This window comes from Herpailurus yagouaroundi, unplaced genomic scaffold (assembly GCF_014898765.1).
Source record: "Herpailurus yagouaroundi ecotype Mexico unplaced genomic scaffold, PumYag 67793, whole genome shotgun sequence".
Lineage (NCBI taxonomy): Eukaryota > Metazoa > Chordata > Mammalia > Carnivora > Felidae > Herpailurus > Herpailurus yagouaroundi.
This window is the reverse complement of record NW_024420586.1, coordinates 9,721,469-9,737,334: the sequence shown is the minus strand read 5'-3', so window position 1 is coordinate 9,737,334 and position 15,866 is coordinate 9,721,469. Positions and strand designations below refer to the sequence as shown.

General features: G+C 41.9%; 1 protein-coding gene across 1 annotated transcript in view; it reads left to right on the top strand.

Annotated features, from left to right (window-relative positions):
* Positions 1 to 15,866, top strand: part of DMD (dystrophin) — a 2,039,083-nt gene that overhangs the window by 1,687,045 nt on the left and 336,172 nt on the right. The window contains exons 58-59 of the mRNA XM_040468816.1: positions 745 to 865; positions 1,506 to 1,774. Coding sequence (XP_040324750.1) covers positions 745 to 865; positions 1,506 to 1,774 — 390 coding nt within the window. The remainder of the gene's footprint in view (positions 1 to 744; positions 866 to 1,505; positions 1,775 to 15,866) is intronic.

The window sequence follows — 15,866 nt, the reverse complement described above, 5'->3', positions numbered from 1 at the left end:
AGAAACTCTGCATTTTGCTTTCCTTTTAATCCTCTGTATCAAAGAAGCTTACAGATTAGGGTTTAAAATTGATAACTAGCATAGATGACCCCAAGAGACCTATTCTAGGCCTATTCTTTCATAGAAACTTATTCCCTCAATTCCTAAGTCCAGTATACCTCAAAGCATTTCTACCATTCTCAAAGAAGTCACATTAGATAATGGGTATTTTTCAAAAGGACTGAGTTTTTACTGTGAATACTTCACTTTATAAGTTGTCAGACATTTTGACAGAATTAACTGACGGTTATGGATTGAATTGGTTGTGTGTTTCAGTACAACCTAGGTTCTTCCAAACAGCCCTCCAGGCCCCCTACTGTGCTCTAGAATAACCATTCTTTCGGGTATACAGAAGTCTTCGTTATCCCCGTGAGCATCTTGTAATATGTAGCTTTCAACTTTGCCTTCAGATTTCAAGTTTGGCGCTCAGGTTGTACAAGTAAATCACTCTTATCTTGATGAAAAAGCATCAGTGTATCTTGAAAGTTCCCCCATGCTCTCCAGAATAGTTTTATACACACAGTGGTTTCCTGATTAACAGAAAGATCCATACGGGCTCATTTATCATTTTGTGACAATCGGTTTATAAATAAAGGAGATAGAAATTGACCTGGGAATTTCATAACCAAGTTCTGAACAACCAGGATTAATTTTGAGAAGAATGCCACAAGCCAAATAAGCATTTCTTTTCATCTCATTTCACAGGCCTTCAAGAGGGAGTTGAAAACGAAAGAACCTGTAATCATGAGTACTCTTGAGACTGTACGAATATTTCTGACAGAGCAGCCTTTAGAAGGACTAGAGAAACTCTACCAGGAGCCCAGAGGTAATTGAATGTGGAACTGTAATAACATATTGATAGAAGGATCAGTGGTGACAGAGCGACCCATCCATTCTTGCTGCCAGGGTCTGGATGGTGCTCATATTTTCTAAGTTAAATAGAATCAATTCAAATTAAACATAGATGTTGGGAAACAAAAAGGAACCCTAAACCACCATGCATAAATCTGGTTGCGCCTTCATAAATAAACATTAAGAGAGACTCATTAGTGATCAGTTATTGAAACACTTAGAAAATAAGAAACAAAAGAGATTCGCTGTGAGAAGGGATCCTATCGTTATAGAGACTACAACCTAATTTTCCTTTTAAGAGCCTGGCTGAAGTAAATTCGAGCTTGTGGTGCACATCCTAACATGTTTCTGTTCAATGGCTTAAATGGATCTTGGATGATCTGAATGATAGAAGGTAGAACAGATATATTCAGGAGGACAGACCTGAGATGTGCGGACACTGTCAGAATTTATGCCAAGGTGCGAAAGAACCATTAATCAATGGGTTGCCCTCTTGTTGCACTGTACTTTCTTTCTTCCGGTATGACCTTTTCAACAATGTTTTTTTAAAAACAAAAACAAAAACAAAAACAAATAGGACTGTGACCTAAAACCTTGTCTTGTTACCAATTTAGAGCTGCCTCCTGAGGAGAGAGCCCAGAATGTCACACGGCTCCTGCGAAAGCAGGCTGAGGAGGTCAACACCGAGTGGGAAAAACTGAACCTGCACTCTGCAGACTGGCAGAGAAAAATAGATGAGGCCCTCGAAAGACTCCAGGAGCTTCAGGAAGCAACCGATGAGCTTGACCTCAAGCTGCGTCAGGCTGAGGTGATCAAGGGCTCCTGGCAGCCTGTGGGTGACCTCCTCATTGACTCTCTCCAAGATCACCTTGAAAAAGTCAAGGTACCTTCTATTCCTTTGCTTCGGGGTCCTTTGAGAGACTTGAAAGGTTCCAATCTGAACTTGGGTGTGGTACTTTCTTCTCCCAGAGTTGTTTTTTTTTTTTTTTTTTTTTTTTTTTTTTTTTTTAAATTTTTTTTTTTCAACGCTTATTTATTTTTGGGACAGAGAGAGACAGAGCATGAACGGGGGAGGGGCAGAGAGAGAGGGAGACACAGAATTGGAAACGGGCTCCAGGCTCTGAGCCATCAGCCCAGAGCCCGACGCGGGGCTCGAACTCACGGACCGCGAGATCGTGACCTGGCTGAAGTCGGACGCTTAACCGACTGCGCCACCCAGGCGCCCCTCTTCTCCCAGAGTTTAAGAGAAACATTTTTTAATGTTTATTTTTGAGAGAGACACACACAGAATCCGGAGCAGGCTCCAGGCGCCGAGCTGTCAGCACAGAGCCTGGCGCGGGGCTTGAACTCACGAACTGTGAGATCATGACCTGAGCCGACGTCGGACGTTCAACCGACTGAGCCACCCGGGCACCCTCTTCTCCCTAAGTTTAAAATGGGGCCCTCGTGCATTAGAAATCCGTTGATCTTTCACAAATTCAAAATCATCTTGCATGTGGTATTTTCTCTAGGAGGAATTGGTGATCTAATCATCTCTGTCTTTAATAATGTGGAATGAAATACTTAAAAGTTACAGGGTGAAACAATCCCCTTTATTTTGCTATTAGGGAATGAATGTAAGCGCTTGTACGAAAATGACCTGAGTTGCGTGCGTGTGCGTGCACGCGTGTGTGTTCTTTGTGATACTTAGTATCAGAGTAGGGACAAATAGAACACTTCATCAAGAGCCAGGAGTCTAGGCTTTGGCCTTTTTGCTAACAAAATTACATGACTTGGGTGAGTTACGGTACTCTGCATTGAGGCTGTTACTGCTGTCCTTCCCTTAGATGGCAATGTATATAATACGTTATACATTAGTCCACCGCGGATATTGGGCAATATCATTATATATTTGGAATACTGCCCATGAGGCCGAAGTTAAATTCTCTTGTGGTACCAAGATGATAAATATATTTATTGAAAAGAAGATACATATTTAGGAATATCGTTATGAAAACCAACTTGAAAACATAACCAACTTGAAACATTTCGTTTACTCACCCAGTGTCAAACCCAACAAAAGTCCTCCCAGGTTCGAATTCAAAAGAAGTGAAATTCTCACCCGCACTTGGCATGCTCACCAGCGGACTCATCTCGGCAGGTGTCGTCTCCTTTGGCTTTCATGACATTGTTTCATACATTCTTCTTCTTCCTTTATTTCCCTCAGTTCTGAAACCCTGCCCACTCTTCAGATGTTCGTGTGCCCAAGTTTCTAACCTTAGCTCAGTTCCCTTTGTATTGTATAAATACTCCCGATTCGAAGTGGCATGACAGCGACAAACGTAGATTTCTGGTCTGGGTCTCTTTTCTGATCTCCTCACCCACATGTCGTTAGAATCAAAACGCAACCGTTCTGAAATCAAGTTCGTTCAGTCTCGTGTTTGACCATTCCCCTGCTGCTGTCCCCTCTTACCTGCCTTTTCCTCGGTGTTTCCTATTTCACTGAATGGCTCTTAATCCAACAAGTTGCTCAGGCTTGAAACTTGAGTTTCTTCCTTAAGTCCTTCTCTGTTTTGACTGATTGCGCATGACGGCTCATTCTACCTCAGAATGTCTCTTTTCTGTTTTCTCTCCTCTTTTCAACCAGTGTCCTGTTCTGGCCCCTAGTGTGTGTCACTCAGATGATTGTATTGTACATCTATGGATCCCATTCGCTGTACCTGACGTATCATGAACACCGCGTTTCCCTTTTTTTAAGTTCGTATTTAACTTCCACTTAGTTAACACGCAGCGTAACGATAGTTTCTGGCGTACAGAACAGTCATTCGGCACTCGTGTGTCACACCCGGGGCTTCTCACGACGAGTGATAAAGAATTTTAAATATTTGGTGAACGAGTGAATGAATGAACGATTTCTTTACTGATATTTCTACCTTATCCACCCTCTTGTGATTCCAGTCCCAACTCCTGCCTGCCTGACAATGAAGCCCAGTGAATGAAGAGGGCAGGCGGCCCTTGTCTTCCTAGCCCTGGTTTAGATTCCCAACTGTGACTTCCATCATCCAGGCCATTCCGCACACTCTGACCATACCACCCCTTTACCCAAATATGCCACCTTTCTTCACCACTCTCTGCCTTTGCAGGTGTTCTTCTCTTGGCCTCGGTTACCTCCACCTTATGTGCCTGGTGATCTTCTATTGAGCCCTCAGTGCCCAGCTCAAATGGCATCTGTCTTTGTAGTTTGTCCGGAGTGTCTCCCACCCCCAGCTCCTACCGAGCGGAAGAAATGGCCCTCAGTTCACTGCCTTCTTAGATCACCACACGTGCTTCAGTTGTCACACTCAAATCTCCCACAGGCAGTGAGCTTCCTAAGAGCAAGGGTCAGCAACATATAAAGGAATTTACTTCTGCTTCTTTATTTCTTCGCCCCACTCTTGGTTATGAGCCATTCTGCAATATGTAGTTATTGTAGGTCTTTGCCCTGATGAAGCCGACAGTCTAATGTTGAACGGAATAGCTCTTCACGAAAACGGTGGGTGCAGATTTAAGAGAAGATTAAAAAAGAGGGCTCTATAACTTGGAAACTCTCTTCCACCCTAACATTCTTTGACTCCATGTCTGATAATTAAAGCAATGGTTAACATGGACGGCTACTTGAAAATTAAAATAATGTTTTGCAACGTATTACCTTGTATTTGTTCAGCCTGAAAACTAGTACTTTTATTGAAACGTCCAGGCACGACGTTTAAAAAGAAATCAGCCCCAAAATGACAAAGACGTTTAGGAGAATGTCCCAAAGGAACCACATTCGTTTATTAATTAAGTGGCCGAGTCTATAAGGGATTCACTTATAGCCATATGTGCCACACAGGAGCCTTTGTAGGATACGGAGTATGGGATGGAGAATGCACTCAGCAGGATTCCATAGTGAAAAATCACTACAAGTAAAACAGCTCAAAATCAGCCGATCCTCCCTGAAGCCTGTTTGCATTTTTCCTTTCGCTTCCCTTCTCCTACCTGTTCTCCATCCTCGGCCCAGGTTCATTTCCCACACCCTAACCGGGAAGACTCTCATTGTGATCCCGATAACAGCAAAACACCCATGCGCTAAATATCCCTTTCTGAAAGAGCGTAAATATGCCAACGCTTCAAAGAAATCGGTTTGCTCTGTGGCTTCTCAACAACACTGGGTTTGAAACTCTGAAGCTTTGGTGGTGGTAGTTTATAAGGAGTGAATTTTATTAACTAAAACTTACTTTGAACAGAAGTAGAAGAGTCCTTAAAACCACTGTTCCCATTTTTCTACTCAGCAATTTAAGCCCTCGGAGACTCCACGCTGTAGGGGACTCCAAAGTGATAGCCAGGCATGTAGCCAGAGAACATTTTCTTTACCCACTTCAGCTCGTTTTCATCACCCCTAGTGACTCTATTGTAATACCCACCTCCATTCTGATCTTATTTGTTAAAGAAGTTGTTACACAAGTAACTCTGCCATGTGTATTCCTGTGGGATTTAGCATTAGATCATTTCATTGGCCAATGTGGCTTTGGGATTTGGAGCGTGGATAGAACAGCAGCAACCTCAAAATCCTGGGACGCTCTGGAGGTTGCATTGTTGCTGGCTAATCATCTCCGGGACAGCGTGCGTGCGGTAAATCAAGAAGGAACACAACGTCAATATTGACTGTCAGGCCCCCAAAGAAAATCTCGGCCTTCCGCGTGCAGCTTCCTTAGGAATAATCCCCAGAATAAAATCCAAAATGTAAAGGCCTCTTTATTTTTAAAATTCATGATTTATAATGCTTAGCAAGTATTTTAAGGACACAAACACGATTCCCCACTTAACTGGAAACAACACCAGCGTTTCTGTGTCTCTACAAATATTCTTGCTTTCCTTATCGCAGTGGAGAGTAAGAATAACTCCTTGAATCACTAGGTGCTCTGCTTAGATCCGTGAATGGAACATCTGCAGGTTTTAATAAAGTGGAATGACTTTGAAGCTCAAGTCTACGTATGACGTTTTTTGTTGAGAACAATTCCTGTGTGAAAATCTTTGGGAGTTGTTGGTTTTCCAAGTTTTCTTTTTGTTCTCATTGACCATGGTGTCTTTGTACCGAGCGGTACATGATTCTTGAGCCAGGAACATTTCATTGTCCCTAGTTTGCCCGTTGCCTCAAAGCACAGGTTTTCACACCATAACCATCATTAAACTCCCCCCAGCCTGCCATTTGGGATTATACAAATGCGTCACCACCACGTAGGTACTTATTGTACAGTTTTTTTATCCGAGTTTTAACTTACGTCTCTTCCTGTGAAAGGTCAAGGACAGGGATTCGCTGAGTTTTTCCTTGAAGTTCTTATGGCGAAGCGTTTTGATTAGCGCTTTCTGGAATTATAATTGAGAACAGGGTAATAATATGGGGAGTAGACCAGGGACTCTCATGAAGCCATCATGCCTACCCTCCTGAGTCTCTGTGGTGTGGTTTATCTGAGAAATCTGCGAAAGGAATGCTAGCTCAGAATTTGACACGGAGAAAAGCAGAAGCTCTCAGCCGTGTTCACGCAACTCTCTCTTCCCTTAGTGTTTTCTCATCTTAACTCTGGTTTCTAATGTTTTATTATTTATTCATTTTGTTTTATTGTCTTTTATACGAGCCAGCTTTAAGTCCTTTCTTGTATGGGAGTTTTATAGAGGAAGCTAATGACCCAGTCAGATGGAAAGCTTATCATCCATTCGGTGGGAGGTATACAAGGTTAGACAGAACCATCACCAACAGGGCAGCCCCGAGAATGAACTCTGCATAAACAAATGATGTCTCCATATTGAATGAGGTGCACTGCCTGTAGTAGGGAAAGGAAAGTTTACTAATGTTCTGTTAATGGTTGTAAACAGCAAATGAACTGCTCTGTGGAGGCTTTTGTTGTTATTTTTATACACGTGCTGTGTCAAGTAAGCCTTTCAGAAGAACATACAAGCAAGAAAGATGCAATCCTTTATAAATCTGGGTTGACTGTGGAACTAGGACCTGTCACACGAAGCAACTTGGGTTTTATCTCATTTGTAAAGCATGCATTTGTGATGTTTAAAAGCCTATCACTTGTCCTCTAATATCTTGGAATACTTCCGGAAGAAGGCATATTCCAGTAAAGTCTCACTTACATACTGTAAAAGTGTAGTGTTTATTTTTTGGAAATAGAACGGCCATTGTTGGCCTTAAGAGAGCTTAGGAACTAAAGTAGGAATTAGTCATCTTAAAAATCCTGACCAAATTATTTGTTCAGTGTACGATAAATTGTAAGTTAGCGTTCCGGGACAGCTCATTACTTAGTTCTCATGGATTTGCTCTCATTTCTTGCTTTGTTTATAAAGCTAAGAGCAAATTACTTAGGACAGCGATGTCGAATCACGTTTCTTACTCAAGGCGTCTGATTTTAGTGAGTGCTGTGTGTGTTTTAAAAGCCTCTACCTCGACTTAGGCAAATAGACCCTTCGTTTACCATGCTATTCCCATCCTGCCTTTGAAACTTCTGAAAAGCCAGTGCAGAGTAATTGTTTCAGACACCTGCTTAGCATACTTTGAAGTGCATATAAGTTCTTTTTCGGTTTCATTTGAACCCCAGCTGTCTTCACCCAAGTCTATAATCAATCTGAATTAAGTTGTCCTACTTCTCCTAATAAGTCTCTTATTAAGTTCTGCATCAGCCTCTTAGGGAGCCTTAAAAGCTAATTCATGTAGAATTGTCATTTTCTTCCAATTCATTTGTCAGCTCTCCAGATTCCAAGGAAAACAATTGCAAAGACTATGAATTTGGCTCTTCATAAACAACTCATGTGAGTGTAGAATACGCTGGAACTGACCAAACGGTTTAAAACAGTGGGTGGGAGGAAACGAGTTGATGACATTCAACACGCTTTCTTTTTGACTCTTTCGAGATGCCGTCTACGTTCAAAGCATAAAGGCCTTTATGTAATAAGAGGAACATCCTTCTGCTTTTACTTTCATAAATAAGATAATTACTGAGTGAACTTTGCTTCAAGATAGGGAAAGGCTTTAGAACAGTTGGAAAAGGAACATGCTCTTTTTATTATTGAACCTATTTTAATTGGGACTTCTTTGTACGCCTTTGATGGGCCGTGACAAAAGAAGGAGCTAGAATCGGTTACCATTGTCATGGCATTACATCAGAGCCATACAGCTCCTCTTCTGGTCATGGGACATTTAGGAGAACAAGGATAATCAGAATGTTCAGCCGCTGAGTTCATCTGACATTATTCTGCTAAGGAAATACTTAATTAGATAATAACAATTTCTCCAAAGAATGTCATCCTTCCTGCTATACGAAAACAACCATATCAAAGCCTGATCCTTTAATATGCCAGTCCTGTTCACTGAGGATTGTGGTGGCTGGTAGTAATTATACATACTATTCCCCAAGAGTCTTAGATAATATAAAAGACTCTTCCAAATAAAAGCTTAAGTAATATACCGTCAGCATCGATGGATCTAAAAACTCAGTCATTCACTCATTCCTGACATGGTCAAAACGTATACCCAGAGAAGTCTGATCTCATTATGGAGTGTGAATATTTAATTTATTTCAGGAATCAAATTGTATTAGGAATCATATTCATGGCAGCTTAGTCTTGCTCAACAGATTGTTACATAGCTCCAAGCTGAGGGAGCAAGAATTTGTACCAGCTTGTGCATATGTGTGCAGGTGCCCCATTAACTGGAGACAGTTGGGAAATGTGCGTGTTACTTAACTGAAATTCCATATTTCCTTAGAAAATGGAAGCACGCAGCCCATGTTTATTTCTGTTCTCCTTTGGAATTTACCGACGGCGTCACAGGTTTCAGGTTCACAACTGTGTTACTCTCCTACCATAAGCACAACAAGGAATGGCTTAAGAACAAATAACCCAAGGAGTGGGCCCCCGCTGTGTTCCTGTGACGCTCAGCAATTACAAGTTTCAGAATTCCACGGTTAACACTGGCACCAATATTAGGCCTTACACAACATGACGTTAAGTAAGTTACACAATGGCATTGAATAACTGTTCTTGGTAAACCAGTTTTCCGCGTATCATGGGAGCAGATGTGCTCACGATACGAATGTGACCCTCTCATTTTAAGAGGGTTGACTTTTTCATGATGGGAAGAGGAAATTTTTTCCTGGTATGATTTTTTTTAGACCAAAATAACATTTTTCGGTGATATTTTACACAGTGCTTCTCAAACCCTTCCACATCGCTTCTCTTAATAGCCAAGGAGTTGAAGCTTGCCCTCTTCCCCTCCCACATGCTTAACCTCCTTTACCACAAGCATGAAATATCTTGGATGTTTCTTATTTTATTGTTTACATCTGTCAATTCCGTGATCTTCTCCACAATGCATTTGTTATGTTTTAAATTTTTTTTTAATATTTATTTATTTTGGATAGAGAGAGAGAGAGAGAGAGAGAGAGACAGAGCATGGGCAGGGGAGGGGCAGAGAGGGAGACACAGAATCGGAAGCAGGCTCCAGGCTCTGAGCTGTCAGCACAGAGCCCATCGCGGGGCTCGAACTCACAGACCGCGAGATCATGACCTGAGCCAAAGTTGGACGCTCAACCGACTGAGCCACCCAGTCGCCCCTGCATTTGTTGTGTTTTAATACGAGAGTGTTTTTCTCCCAGACCTTAAGTGAAATCTCCCAGTACATTTACCCATGGGCGCGAAAGTGTACTTTGAGAAGCACGATATGAAAACCTGCCCAATTCGTGCAGGCTTCCTCTTTTTCCATAAGCTTCTTTCTCTTCTGTACACATGCACACAGAGTAGATCCCTGCCATTTCAGATTTATCTGTTACAGTTTTATCTGATCACTGTGACCCACAGGGTCCATGACTTCGAGGTCTTTGTAATTTTGAACACATACTCTTCGAGGTTTCTGTGCAGCAGTCAATTAACTAATGACTTAACTTGTGTTAGAGGTCACGTTCCCTGGAAACAGACCCTGAGAGCAGGGGTCTGGGTGCACATTGATTTATCGACAGTCTGCTTTCAGGAGAAGCCTGTATGGGAGTCAGGGAAGCATAAGAAGGGAGAAGAAGGGCCAAGCCAGTATACCATCGCAGGCAAATCTAGCCGTGTGTCCTCTTCCTTACAGAGAGGACGCTGGAGTATATACCGTACAACAGAGTTGTCCATTCGTACCCCAGATAATGGCTGGGTGTGACCAGTAACATGCCAATAAATGTGGATTAGTTAGCTCTGGGGCGGAGTGAACACCGATTTGTGGCCTTGTCCAATTCTGGCTGTGTAAATACTCCCACCCCGGGAAGACTCGGGCTACTAACATGATCTCGCGGAATGCAGAATTGGGAAGAGAAGCACACAGTGGGCTCTTGGGCTCTGCTCCATCACACCCCTGGCTGTGGCTCACCCCCGGAGACATCAGTTACCTCCCGGGCCAGGAGTACCTGTTAACTCCTGGACTAGGGGCCTCCCATCAGCAGAGGTCACCTTCCCGAAGATGAGAGGCAGCCATGAGACATCAGTAGCCAATAGTCACAGCAGCTGGGGGATAGATGCCCAGGCCAGGAAAAGAGTCTCTTGCAACCGGCAAGCGAACCTAGTAATCCACTCAGCAGCCATATCTCAACATGGCCGTTTTCATGTTGTTTTGTTCTTGCACGTGCAGTCATTCTTTAGAAGTGGAGAAGATTTTGTTTCTTGCTGGAAAATTCACCCTCGCTCTGACCCACCCCCTAGGTACTTTTTGGGATGGACCGTGAACGGGTAGAGCTAATGAAAGGGTCTGAGAAAGTGATGCTCATTAATAAGGAAATGGCTTTGTAAGAGACTTGGGCTTCATAGTTATACAGCTTACAGGTGTCTGAATTGATCAGATATTTGCAAATTTGGGGATTCAAGCTCTCCAGACATAGTCATTGAGAACGTCAGGAATTTTCCGTGGCAGTGGTTCTCACCTTAGTGCGCCTCGGGATCACCCGGAGGGCTTGTGGAAGCCCAGGTTGGTGAACACCTTGCCCAGAGCTTCTGATCCAGACGGGCTGGAGCAGGGCTGAGAATCTACGTTTCTAACCACTGCCCTCGATGCTGTTGGTGCAGGGACCCTTGGAGAACCACCATTCCATTGTGCAGCTGCAGCTTATGTATAGAAATACGTATTTTGTTTATTGCTAACAATTCATCGATCTGTCAGTAATTCTCCCATAAATATATCATTTATTGCTTCACTTATATTTATCAACATCACAGCATCTCATTGAAAAGTGAACACAAGCCAAAAAATAAGTAAGTAAATAAGTAAAATTAAATAAAATAAATAAAAATTAAAAAAATAAAAGTGAATGCCAGCCCATGGCCTTCTGTGTGAGTGACCGATAGCTTCGGTAGGGAGCACAGTTTCCCTCCGAAACCTGGAAATGAAAGATGATGCACTCTCCCTGAGTCTCTCTTGTGGAAGGCATTCACAGTTACTTAGTCCAGTTTTCCTCTTACTATTCTACTGGTCCTCCCATAGTTTCGGGGTTGCTTCAGGTGACTTTAAGCTTCACATGCCTTCTCGCTATTGCTACTTTAAAATTGAGGTGTTTAGTCACATAATCTTTCGCCTTGTCAACACGCTATCACGTTTACGAATAACAATTAAATTTTTTTAATAACAACAATTAAATCTCAAACTTCTCCTCAGAATTTCCTGCTGAGCATAACTGTTTATAAGCAAGTACTTCATAGAGTTTCTGGAATCGAAGACATTCAGAATCTTTGAGACTCTTCCACTTTTTTTAATTTTCTTTTGAGAGAGAGAGAGAGAGAGAGAGAGAGGGAGAGAGAGAGAGAGAGAGAGAGAGAGAGAGAGAGAGAGAGAATCCCAAGCAGGCTCCACGCTCAGCTCAGAGCCTGACATGGGACTTGATCCCATGACGCTGAGATCATGACCTGAGCTGAAATCAAGAGTTGGGCGCTCAACCGACTGAGCCACCCAGGTGCCCCGAGAGTATTCAGCTTTTTAAAGTTAATACCTCCTTGGTAGATATGAATCCTGGGTAGCTTATCCAGGAGTTCCTGCCTTTTATAGCTTGTCACCCCACTGAGGATCTGCGTTCAGGGGCGGAGAGCATACGTGTGGAGAGATGGAAACAGAGGTGAGGCGACATTGGGAGGAAGGAGGAAGTAGGTCTGAACTGCAGTGATTGGGGAAGGGGGATTTTTTTTCCTCGAAGTCAGTGCAAAATCAGTCTATTAAATGCCTGTGAAAAAAATTCAGTGTTGTGGTAAGGACAGTCATGGAGTAAATATGATAGAAACGAATGTCTTTAAGTGTGCTTTAATGTTAACCAAGAGACATTCCAAACAAACTTTCCCCTTTATTCTGGGTTCCTGGCCGGGGGTGGGGGAGGGGGTTACATTAAAAGTAATTTGATTAATGTTCAATGTAAAATTGAAATAACTGTGTATAATCCCACTCAAATCAAGTATACATTAAATAATTGAGTTAACCGAATTAGGCAGAGTAAGGGCACATTGATTTTCAATATTTTTAAAAATTGGTCCACATATCATTGTTATGATTTTGTTTATAAACTTCAATATTTATTAAGTTTCCACAGTGTGTTCAGTCCTAAAATGTCAAATTCTCTTAGCCAGAGTGAGGCTGGAAAATCTAACACTAAGATAGATTTCTATTTCCTTTTAAAGAATTGATTTTTACGGTGAATGTTTTTCCCTCATGCAGCTAAGAGCCTGCTGGTTCTGTTTCAAAGCACACATGCTTTTAGAAGCCTTGTTCCCTGGGATTCCACATTCTTATGGACTCAGTGGGCTCATTTAGAACTTTTCCCTATCAAATATTCAAACCCTATTATTATGATCTTCACATGGCATTAAACAAGTTAGCGAAGAGAATAAAGTCGATTTATCAGCCATATATGCCAAAGTATAGTAATTATCTAAGTAGAAACTAAAGCGAAGGAGGAAAGGAAGCAGTATATATTGGTTGGTTTTTGAGAACAGGTGACAGACCACAACTGAGTTTCATCTGATTTATTTCTCTTCCTACCTGAAAACGTTTTAACCCAGTTTGGAATCTGTACATTGTTGTGAACTTACATCCTATCAGGTCTTATGAAGTCATTCTCGTTGAATTGCCCCGTGGTTTAAGGCTTTTGTCTGTCCCAAGCACAAGTAGGCCAGTGCATCAGCATTCCACCTATTCAGTTGGCTGTCGGCCTCAACATATTTCTAGCAGGGACAGGGCTAACGCCAGAGAATGGTTCATTGTTCCCCACCCACACAGGCCCCGTACTAGAATCGTGAGAAGAGTTATCCAATATAATAGTGACTTTTGTGCATCCAATAAAGCATAAAGTTAAAAGAAATGTAAGGTAAACAAGCGAGCGTAAGTTCTATTGATCTCTTGGCTCACCCAGGGAATAAAATATTACCTTTGGAACCGCCCTGCCATTTTGTCATACAGGTTGAAAAAAGACATTTTCAAGATTGTCCCAGTGTTAAAATTGCCTGGGGGTTGGGGTTGAGTGTCAGGTGCAAGATGGGTCTTAATGAAATCTGACCCACTTTGACTTTCCAAAAAAAATGTTGAGTGCTCAGTGAAAAGATTTTTTTTCAGATTTTAAACCCTTTTTTCAACTGAAATAGGACTGTCCTTTAAATAATCGATACAACATCACTCACCCAGATTTTTGAGGATGCTAAGTCATACTCCTTTTTTGAAAAAGAAAAAAAAATCTATTACTATTAAAGTGTGATGTCTCTGTTACCTGAATACTGATCACTTTTTTTAAAGCTAGGTTTGGCCAATGACTTTGAGTTTTTTTGAAATAACATTTAAGTGCGTTCATCAGACAGCTTGACATTTAGACACATTTGTATAAGAGGTAATTTATTCATCATCCACATGCACTTAAGTGGACATTATCATGATAGCAGTTGTCAGAACAGCACAGGATATGAATTTAGATCTTACTCTAAGGTGCGATCAGAAAAATCAGAGGAATATCTTGAAAGTGAAAGTTCTTGGGGTGGGTGGGTGATGGGCATTGAGAAGGGCACCTGTTGGGATGAGCACTGGGTGTTGTATGGAAACCAATCTGACAACAAATTTTATATTAAAAAATATAAATATAAATATAAATATAAAATCCACCAAAAAAAAAAAAGAAAGTGAAAGTTCTCAATAATATAGTGAAAAGCCGAGTCAACTCCTGGTTCCACTTAAGAGGCTAGATCTTTCCCACATATGCATATATATTGACATAAAAATTATAGCCCCTAATATATCTGGAGAGGCAACGTAGTGTGCAAATAAATACATAATAAGACTTTCTTTTCAGCCTAGGGATATAATGAAGAGGAACCACTCTAAAAAACTTACCAATCTAATTTTTAAACGTGTTCTTGCATAGATTTTAGTGAAGAAAATCCATTTTATATTCATTTCATTTGACTCGAAGTAGTCAGATATCTTGACCTTTTGTTGTCCCACTTGTTGGAACAAAAGGTATCTTGGAAAGACTAAAACCATTTATAAAATTCCGGAGCTACAATAATCGGAAAAGAAACGTAGATGCTGAAGGGCATTTTACAATCCTTTTTAGCCCTCTTCCATTTAATTATTTTTATCTCAGCTCTTAGAAAATTTATATTCCTCTCTTGTTCGGTTCTGTTGTAGTATTTCTAAGTTGATAACAATATATTGAATGGAAAATCAATTCCGCAAAAACTCATTTTGTTTCACTAGTGAGTGCCTTCGAACAAAAATAAGTGTGCCGAGTGTCAGGCCAACTAGGTGTAGCATATGGAATAGGCAACCTCGCAACCCTACATTCCTCTGTTAATTATTATTCATACATGTGGACGTAACCTAATTTGTTTTAAACAGACAAAAAGGAATCTCTTGGCAACTACTCCATACGATACCATACCATACTTTGTCCTGCATTTGCTTGGTCAAAAATGCGACGTTTTATAGCGACAGACCCACTTTGGCTTGGAATTCGTTTCCCTGTATAATAACAGTCATCGTTTACATAAAAGTATAACCGTTAGAGTTAGGTCGCACGGCCATAGGAACTTGATCTGTTTTCTGCACTGCCGTCTCCCTAGTGCTTGGAACATTCCCTGGCACAAATAGGTGCTCAACGATATTTTCTGGAGGGAGTGAATAAACAAACGTGCACCAAAGCCCAGGACAAAATGCTCTCCCTCAGACACGTTAGACCTTTACAAATTATTTTACAGTCGACTTGCTCCCATTTGTCAACCATTCCAACTCGGGCCATCGTTACTTCTTGCCCAAATCTACAGACACTCATTTGCACTCTTCTTTCTGAAAGGACCGCAGGCTTACACCCGTCTACTTGAGATGTTCTACGTGAATCTGCCACCCCCAGAAGAACGTGCCCTTTCTGTTACTCCCCAGCTTGTCTACTCAGGGAGGTGCTCCTGACCTGCCTCAGCCTGCTCTGCGCTTTGCAAGCCCCGTTGACGCACCTTCTCACAGCACCATTACGCTGTCTTTTCCGTAACCCACTGAATTGCCCCTCTCTGGTACTGAATGTCAGCCTGTGGAGAGTTCTGTTTGCCCAGGGCATAGTACATGTATACACAGCATGTACATACATAGTACATAGTGGATACAAAATGAGTGTTTCCCGGTGAGTAGCGAACAAATCTAGGGTTGCCCGGCATGTGCCCATTCCCCTTGGCAGAAACCTTCATTATCTGCAACACCAAGGCCACCACAACCTTGCTGCGTTCCACCTTAGTGAGGGCTATTTGCCCTTCCCCAAACACGTGACGCTTTCCTGCTTCCTACCCTTTGGTTCAAGCGCTGAACGCGTATCTTTTCTCGTCTCACCGTGCCTCCTCTCCTTTTATCACTTTTATGTCTGGTTCAGGGAGACCTCGCAAAGCTACATGGCAGAGGAGCGAGGAAAGACAGGATCCCGCACCCCCTCTCCCCACAT